This window comes from Rhincodon typus, chromosome 9 (genome assembly GCF_021869965.1).
Source record: "Rhincodon typus isolate 14 chromosome 9, sRhiTyp1.1, whole genome shotgun sequence".
Lineage (NCBI taxonomy): Eukaryota > Metazoa > Chordata > Chondrichthyes > Orectolobiformes > Rhincodontidae > Rhincodon > Rhincodon typus.
Window position 1 is genome coordinate 60,732,203 of NC_063340.1, and position 10,035 is coordinate 60,742,237.

General features: G+C 37.7%; 1 protein-coding gene across 3 annotated transcripts in view; it reads left to right on the top strand.

Annotated features, from left to right (window-relative positions):
- LOC109936473 (EMAP like 4) overlaps positions 1 to 10,035 on the top strand; it is a 277,428-nt gene that overhangs the window by 118,353 nt on the left and 149,040 nt on the right. For 2 of the 3 annotated variants that reach the window (XM_048601027.1, XM_048601029.1), the window contains exon 1: positions 4,128 to 4,341. The exons of the other annotated variant lie outside the window; for it this stretch is intronic. In XM_048601027.1, coding sequence (XP_048456984.1) covers positions 4,212 to 4,341 — 130 coding nt within the window. In that variant the 5' untranslated portion in view covers positions 4,128 to 4,211. Of the gene's footprint in view, positions 1 to 4,127; positions 4,342 to 10,035 lie in introns of those variants that run through there. 3 annotated transcript variants of the gene reach the window in all.

Consider the following 10,035-nt stretch of genomic DNA (forward strand, 5'->3'; position numbering starts at 1 on the left):
TTCATGGTTGAAATTCAACCAATAATTATATTTTTAAAATCTTGATTCCATCTGAGCAACAGATATTGGAAGCAAGGAAAGCAGAATTCAAGGAGGATGACAGTTATAAAAGTTCATAAAACATTAAAACCGGATTGTAGTGAAAATGGAAAATTTTAAATTTTTTTTTGAACTTCGTTAATGTTGTAAATTGGTGAGACTGCATCTCCAATCCCGTGCGTGGTTTGGGCCTCCTTATTTAGGGGGGTTATGAATGCATTAGAGCCTGTCCAGAGGAGGCTTACTCAATTGATGGCTGCAATGTGGTAGCTTATATTACGAGAATAGTTTGGACAGGCTGGGCTTTGTTTTCACTGGAGTTTAAAAGACTGAGTGATGATTTGATTGAAGTATGTAGATGCTGAGTGATATCGACAAGATGTACATAGAAATTATGTTTCCTCTTGTGGGTGAGAGCAGAACGGGTGTTGGGTGGTTTGGGGGCTGGTGGAACTATATTTACATTAAGGGCACCTTTTAAGGACAGCTTCTCAGCTTCTTTGGAATCCTCCACCTGAGGTGCTGGAGGTTAGGTCATTGTAGACCATTGGGCAAGGGAGTTATCATGAATACATGGAAATGTGGAATTCAAAATACATCAGCTATGATCTTATGGTAGGGACAGGAGAATTGAGGGACCAAAGGCCTAATTCGGTTCCAAGTTCATATGTTTGTTTAAATTTCTAGATTCAGTTTCTAATAGTTAAAATTACATTAGAAACAGTTTAAATTGAGATGCATAGAATTTAAACATTTATCCGTTCTGCACATTGCATTTAGTAGTTTTACGTCCAATGTGTGTAGACCCTGTTTGATTAGAGCAAAGACCTTCTGCAAAGGTGACAAAGAAAAGAACAGTATGCCATCAAGCCCAGGAAAATATGATTCAGGGATTAAGAAGATATTTGAAGAGATTACAGATAATGAGCTGTGAATTTGGGAGAAAATTCTAAAAAGGTTGCTTGAATAAAGTAAAAGCAATATCTGATAGTCAGGATTCTTGCTATAATATTATATCGTTGATGTCATTGTTACAAAATGCAAGCTGGAAATTGGTTAACCCAGGAAGTTAAAGATTTTATTGAACTTGCTAAAAATTTAAGGATTAATGGTGCTTGTGCTTAGGGCTATCAAAAATGTTTCACAAGTAAGAATCTTTATTTAATTTTAATTGACTCATGATTTACGAGTGCAGTACTTAGTTTCCTCACATTATGCGTTCAATAACTCCTCCAAACATGTTTTACTGGCGACAATAAAGCTACTACAGAATTTTCTAAATAGCCAAGTAAATTTCTATGCTTCATTATGTTGTCTTTTTTTTCTGAGTGCAGAATTGAAGGAAGGTGTAGTGCACAGAATTCATCAATAATAGTTCTGAACAGTAAGCAGCAAAAGACAGGCTCTGATTTATCCAGTGCATTTCAAAATGTAACATTTGTAATTTATTATTGTTCTGCAGAAATAAAATATGTTTGTATTGAAAATTTACATCAACTTCAGGTATGCCATACTTCTGCTTGTTATGAACTTTGATGTGCAAAGCTTGATCTATTGATCCTGCAATTTCTTAGTCAATGAACAGTCGCATAGAAGTTCCAAAAGCCTGGTTCTATTTGTGTTGCATGATGTCGTCTGCTAGTTTACTTAGTCATCACCTCAGACAGGGACAAATAACTCGACGCTAGTTATGATAACGTGTCCTGTGTGCCCTATAATTCGGCTTGCTTATTCATTCCCAATCTGCCAGGTATTGCATGTTTGTGCACAACAGCTGAAATCCTGTTCATCATTGCATGAGCTGTAAGCAATCAGATTGTTATGCTATAGACAATATCACTACTTCTGAAAAACAAAAGGGATGGCAGTTCAATTAGTTTTACAATCATTGGCAATAAATAATTTATTAAAATTTAACAAGTTTAAAAATTGTAAGGTTTTTTGTCTTGTTTGGTGTAAGTGGTTTAGTTGTTTAAGACCTATTTCAAAATTCTTTCTGTTCCTATATTAAACAGTTCTTAAATAGGCTATTATAGATTTCTCATTTCTCAAGTTCAAGGTCAAGATAAAATTTTACAAATATACTAGCAATTGTTGCAAGAGAGCAGAGTATTGGAGAAGTTGCTACATACCGGTATACAAGTAATCACAATGCTATATGTATTCTATTCTGCCTGTAATGACTGAATTACCTTGGCACATTTTGAACCTTCTTTAAATGCTTCAGAAGTGCAGTAATGAATACAAAATATATAGTTAATAATGAACGACAAATAGTTAGCAGTTAATACTAATTTAAACTTTGGATTTTGCTGACCGTCATAATTTGCTTGAGCTTTCCATTTGCAATTTTACCACTTTGGAATTATTTTTAAGAGACTTTGTAATTTCCTGAAGATTCATTGAATTTTGGGTTAGAAACTATTGAAATGACAGGCATGGCAGTAAAACATTATTAGACTCTTAGGCCCAATGTTAAATTCGTACTATATTATTCTGCATATTGATAGGATGTCAATCTCTCAGCCATGCAATGAAGTCAGTGTTCCACCTGGAAACTCATGAACATTGCAGTAATAGTTTATCCCCTTGTCTAAGGAAAGAAAAGGATAGATAAAGAAACCAAGTGAATGATGAAGAGAGATGAGTGAATTCTAATTCAATTCAAACAAAAGCTAGAAAAAGAGTATAGAGAGGCTTAAAAATAGTGAATTATGAGAGGGAGGGAGGTAAAGGAGATAGGAAGGAAATGGTTTTTAAAAAAAAGGATATTCAAAGAATACATGTTTAACCAGCTCTGGAAATTGCCACATTGGTCCTTGAGATGTTAATGAATGATTAGGAAGGTGGGTGTATGAAATATGCAAACATTCTTGACTCAGTCTGGCCCAGCAGAAACGATAAAATCCAGTCAGTACCTTGTTGCATAAGAATATAAAAATTGCTGGACCTGAAAAGACCAAGTCCAGTTGATACCCTTTCTGCCTCCTCATAATTAATGGTACATTGACAGCAGAGTTATCAATTGATTGTACATAATTAATCTGTGTAATAGACATATAATTTCTAGGTGGGACATACAAGTGGCGCAAAGATTCTTGGAAAATAAACACCCTTTCTTGAACTGTATCCTACAGGATTTTTGAAAAGCATCAATTTTTTTTTTTATTTGTATTTATGAACCTTTCCTCTTGAAACAAATTTTGTTTTCTCTAAATTATTGCTCTCTGATACAGCCATGACTAGCATGACCTTATGGATCCCTAAGTTTGGGTGTCAGGTCAGAAGTATCAATCATGTCATTTATTGGTTCCCCTGTTGTATCAAAACATTACAAGATAGCATTGGAGCAATCAATGTATAGGTTTGAGTCAGTATTACTGTGATTATTAATTGCTGTCACTTCACAGTACAAGATTACTGCAGTGTGTGTTATTTCAACTGAACGTGAAATAATAAGAATTGAATAGCGTCTTACTACTAACCAAAACAGCTGAGCAAAATCGATAAATAAGTTTGTCTAGTGTTTCAGCGTATCTTGTGCAGTGGTTAAGATTATTGTGTTATAGTTACATAGATCTGACGTTTAAAAAGGAGGAAAGATGGAATACCCTGAGACAGTGACAGAACTTTTCAGTCATTGGAACAATAGTATCCATCGCTGACCGCTAGAAAAGCTGCTCATAAATACTCTATTCATAATGCAACAGTCTGGTTTGAACAGTTTTTATTGAATTCCCACTAAGATGTCTGTCTCCAGTGTATATACCTCCTCATGAGGTCACATAATTATGGAACAACAAAACATGGCATTTCAATCCCCAGTTATCCTTCTTTTTGAACAAAATCATTGCATTATTATCATTTTGAATGCACCATGTACCAAAAAGCACAAACTGTTCTCTGCATTACTCGTTCATTATTCTTGGCAGTCTCTGCACGTTCATTGCATACAGTGTCTTTGTGTGTGTTTTTATTGGCTATTAATCTGGATGATGTTCCTTCACCATAGAGTGTCATTCCTGTGTCATTTTTTGCTGCCATGATATTTGTTATTCTATTTTCCTTTTTGTGGGTGCTGTAGACCTCTGGATTGATCAGTGGACTATGTAGTTGCTGAGTTCACATTTTCCTGTTCAACTATCTGCAATTGAAGAATAGCTTCTCCAGTTATGCAAATGTATCTGCAGTTGCAACAGTATATCTGGTCGTTTACTTCCACCGTGTATGATCAAGGGGCCAGCTACAAGGATGCAGGATGCTTGTTGCCACTTGAGCTGACTTTTGTTGAGAGCATTGAAGGTTTGTACTCCTAGCTATTCAATTCTCAGACTGACAATGGTTTGGCTGTCTTGTCAGATTAACTTTGGCTTTCTGCCACTTCATCTCGATGTTGTCACTCATGCCTGTTGGTACTTCTGGCTTCAGTTGCTTTTTAAGATGACTTCTCATGTTTTCAGTAGGTTTTGTTTCTCACTCAAGGACTGTCTTTTAATTACATCTGATCACTGAAATGCTATGGTTCTCACCTTTTCTGAACCTGGGCAAAGTTCCTTTTGCTGTCATGTATGACATATGAATGTCACATATCTTAAATTGTAATTTTCTTCCTGTTCAGCTTCAGATTTGTCTGCCCAGCTCATTAGCAATCATATTGCTTATGGTCAGCAATGGCATCTTCCATTGTGTATCTGCTTCCATAAATGAGCAGATCCTCCATTCCGGGAAGATCACGACCTATCTCATTGTCTTCGTTGACACACTCAACTTTCCAGATTGTTTTGCTGCCATCATGCTGTGAATACGTACTGCAGGTTGATGTCACTTTTTTTTTCATTTCCAGATCTTCTATCTTGTCCTCAAGGCCAACCTGAAAGACAACTTTCCTTAACAGTTGCTGAATTCATCTGATGCCCTTATCTACATTGAGATGATATTCTCCTGAAGGATATCCTAACCCTGTGAAAACGTTGTCCTCCACTAGAATCTGCTACCTGGTCAATAGTTTACTCTGAAAATTGCACGTCTAGGGTTACCAGTCCAAACTCCAGATTTGCTTCGGCTGAGAGGAGTGGCTTTTGTTTGCCATCCTAATCTGGAGCCCTAATCTTCATTCTTGTTATTCGACTGGACTCGTAGACTAATCTGTCCCCTCAACAAGAATATATTGCCAACAGAAAGCCTCAATCTCACTTTTGACTGCTTCATTTTTGGATGGCTATGTTGAGCCACTTCACACAGGTCTGTGAAGGTCATTAATATTCCACGATTCACCAGTGTCTGTCTGGCATTTCATATTGATATTCCCCTTCTGTAGTCATTCCAGCAGTCATGCACCATGCATCACCAATTGACCGAATGGAACCAACCTGCTGGATGCTGTAGAATGATTTACCAGATTCTTCATCTGAAATCTTCCCACTGGCCATCTGTACTTGCTTGTTATGCTGCTTTTACCCATACATTTGTATATGAAATGGCTTTGTGCAGTGAGAACATTGTCTTCCCTATGCTGGACATTGCTTTTTTTCTCTCTTTTGCTTGATGTCGTCTGCAGTATTTGCATTCTGCCCTTTGTCTGTGGTTGGCCTGCTCTTTGGGCCTGGATTATCTGTCATCATAAGTTAAGACCTGGTCTGTTCTTCTCTAGCCAGGCTGTAGCTGCTGCTTTACAACGTTGGAACTTCAACACATCACTTGCTCCCCTGATAGTAAGTTTTCCTGTCTGTTGATATACTATCACAGCAGGATCTTTTGCATATAATAGAACTCTTTTTTTTTTAATTCGGATTGTCTTTTAATTGTACAAACTCGGAGGATTCTGTGAGCTGTTAATGAGACCACGTTTTAATCAATAGACTCTTTTCTCGCCTTGGCCCCTAATATCAAACATAAACTGTTCTAAGTTACATTCAGTTGGGGTTCAAGCATACCATTAAGTCTTTCAAAACTTCAGTCTTTTTGCTCTTTAAAGAGCTTCAGTGCAGAATGCACTTTGAAATAGTCTCTTCCCATCACTAGTAAGAACGTAGGGCTATTTAGCTGCTGCTGTTAAATGGATCTGTTGCTGTTTCATAATTTTCCCATTGCTTGTTCCTATTGCTTCATATCACCTTTTCATTTCAAACTGGAGCTTGGAGAATATCATCTCAATGTAGATAAGGGTATCGGACCAATTCAACAATGACTAAGAAAAGTTCTGGTCTCCGAGTGTTTCATCTCTGGCCGGTTCGTTTTTTTTTTCCAGTTCCTTTTAGTTGCTTGTAGCAGCTTTCACACATCTGAACATTTATGTTTCTCTTTGTCAGTAGCTGTGCTATTTTTACTGCTCCTCAACACTCGGTCTCAGCTTCACTTCTGATACCATGTCCTGTGTTCACAAGGCACTAGTCTGGTCTGAACAATGGCTTTATTGATACCACTAAGATTGCTGTCTGCACTATGTGAAAGACTCATGGTAGAGATCACATGATTATGCAAGACCAGGAAGGACATTCTAACATGATTGCATTTTGATCCATGCGGTAAAGATCTAATAAAAGTAAAATCCACTTATTATTCTTTTGTGTTTTTTTATTAAATTTTGCAGACAATGAAAGGAGATGTCACGATGTAGACATGGTAGCAGCTGAACTGTTGTATTCTTTAAAAAAACATATATTGTTATTTTTTAAGAAAAAAACATTTTGATGTATTTGATTTTCTGCAAGTATAACATTATTTGTTTGCATCAGCACGTTTTTCAATAGTAACTATTAATGTAGTGCCATGTTTAACTGCATGGTTACAGGCATCAGAAATTGCTGTCTGTTGTAGAAGATTAATGCCAGTGAATGTAGACAGTTTTGTCATTTTTGCTACCTGAAATCTGGAACAGTTTGTTTGTACTGAACAGCAAAGCTTGCCAGATGCCAAACAGCCTAAATTGCACTGTTAATTTGCTCCTGATCTGACACATATCACGTTTTAAGAAGAAGCTACAGAATCTAATTTCTATCTTGGGGCATAATTTGGAATTTGGGTCTAAATTCTGTTTGAAATTGTGTTGAGTGGATTCTCATTTAAGTTTTCACTAAAGTGAATTTGCATTATCACAATTGCAAATCATCGAAGATCACTGCAAATGACTCACAAATAGAAAAATTCTAGTGAGTGTTTGTCCATCTAAGAAAGGGAGTTCAATTTGAAGATCCTCAACTAGGTGCAATCAACAGAACTGTATTAGCTTATTATCTGAGGGAAAGATCAGTTTTGTAGGCTGGGCCAACTTTGACACTGTTATATTTCAACTCATGGTGAGGTTGTGAAAACTCCATCTCTGCTTATTGGAACTTCTCTTTGTTTCCAAAGCCTCATATAGGTTGCTGTAATAAGCCTATGCAAACCCAAGTCCTAATTGTAATAGATGAGAACGTTTGAGGAAGGAAGCCTACGTCTTGATTTCTTTCCTTTTTCGATTCAATGCATCACCTTTCCAAAGATATTTTGTACTTTGTATACTGAGAGCTCCTAGTCCTCGTGGCATTTGCTCACTGATTTTATACTAGTTTCTGATCTGGGAATGCCCCAATTTAATAAAGCACCTTCTTTTCAAATTCTGCCAAAGCCTTTCTCCTATCTCTATTTAGCTTTCTCCAAACCTATAAACCTCTAAGATCGTGATTCTTCTCCAATTTTAATCACTTGCATACTCTTGACTTGTACTGCTCTGCTGTTAGCTTCTGTCTAAACCCTAAAGTCCAAAATTCTTTTCCAAAGACTCCACCTTTCTAATTCTCCATCTTTAATCAAACATTAGGTTACCTTTCCCATGTACCCAACTATATCCTTTTGTGGCTCATTTATTTAATAAATGTCAAATTTATTTTGATAAGGCACTCAATTCATGTATTGTAATATGTTGATGATGGTATTGATGTTGGAGGTGAACAAAAATGAGGTTTACTTGTTGATGTATGTTTGTCTCAAACCTTCATGCTCCATTGTGATTTTAGATATGTGTAATTTTCCCAATAGTATGTAAATTTATAAACATTCACTTAAACTTATCTTCAGTAAATAAGAAATTTAATTAGCTAACATGCGCTTTTGGGGCCTGGGCTTTAGGGTGAATAATAGTCAAAAAGTTTATTTATTCATTCTCCTGTCAGTATTACGCTGTCAAAAAAAAAAGTTGTATTCTTGCCACCAGGGTATACCCACATATAGCCTCCAGATGAAGTTCTCCCAAGCTATTACAGTTCCAGACGGGATGCCCAATTTATCGAGCTCAGGGATGATGGGTGAGGAGAGATAAACGGGTTTCCTTTTATTCACCTGCTCCCTTGAATGGTTGCAACAAAGTTAATTCACAAAGCATCCTGTTCCTGTGGATACCTTTCTCCCAGTCCAAATGAATTCATCTTTTAAAAGAAGCCAATTTAATCAGGTTTTGAGTTAACAAAAGAGTTAATTTATCAGTTACTAAACGTGAGAAGAAAGAAGAATGCAGCATACACATACAGATTAGAAATGAGAAGTTAGTCAAAAAAAGTTAATCGATATACAGATCAGTGTATCTGGATCATTCATGAAAAGTGGATAGTTGGACCCTTTTCATGCATAACTTTTCTAGATGCAGATGAAATGTCAATTCTTGTTTTGGGTATATAATTTTTGTCCTGCATTTTGTTCAGATCATAAACAGATGAAATGGATTTTGTGTGATTGTTGCTTTCCTTCTCTGTGGCATAATGAAATATAACTCTTAACTTCTATGTGTAAAGCACTGAAATGTGATGTGATTGAAACTGGTATTGAGTGTTTCAGTCATGGCTTTTGGATATAATTATTGGAAACAAAGGCAAACTTAAAACAGTGAATTGTCTGGACATGTTCCCAGAGACCAGCAGGATGTAGAGATTTTTTTTGTAATAAGACTATAGCTGAGGATTAACTAAAATATGTTCAATGTTTTGGGAAAGGAAATGAAATGTGACTACATAGGCAAATTCTTTTCCTACACTTTGTATATTCTTGAGCACTGATTTTGTGAAGATACAGTTGACCATAATCAATGACTGGTATACAGCTGTATAAATAAAATCCAGCCTGGCAAAGTGCATTCCTTTCATATCCAGATGAAGCAGTCAATTATAATCCAAAGTATGGATGCCTTCCAGAAGTTTATGTATGCTGCGTCTTGCTTTCAATGTGAGGTTGCATTTTAGTAGGGATAGGAGGCAAAACTGAGTTTCTAATGGCATAGATTCGTAACCTTTTGACAAATTAATGTATGGATTTTTACATGCAAATGAGTTGCGCCGAGGGGGAGGGCTGCACTCCTGATATCTTTTCTATTATGATAATGCACAAGAGTGCACTGTGCATCAGTAGCAATATGGGAGTAGATGCACGCGCCAGAAAAATTCTTCTAATCATAAGCTTCAAGGACTGCAACTCCCCCCCTACCCCCACCCCCCCAGTGGTTGAGAACGCCCTCCACCGTGTCTCCCGCAACTCATCCCTCACACCCCGTCCCCGCAATAACAACCAAAAAAGAATCCCCCTCGTCCTCACGTACCACCCCACCAACCTCCGGATCCAACGCATCATCCTCCGACACTTCTGCCATCTGCAATCTGACCCCACCACCAAAGACATTTTTCCCTCCCCACCCTTATCTGCTTTCCGGAGGGACCACTCTCTCCGTGACTCCCTTGTCCGCTCCACACTCCCCTCCAGCCCCACCACACCCGGCACTTTTCCCTGCTACACCTGCCCCCACACCTCCTCCCTCACCCCCATCCCAGGCCCCAAGAAGACTTTCCACATCAAGCAGATGTTCACCTGCACATCTGCCAATGTGGTATACTGCATCCGCTGTACCCGTTGTGGCCTCCTCTACATCGGGGAAACCAAGCGGAGGCTCGGGGACCGCTTTGCAGAACACCTACGCTCGGTTCGCACTAAACAACTGCACCTCCCAGTCGCGAACCATTTCAACTCCCCCTCCCA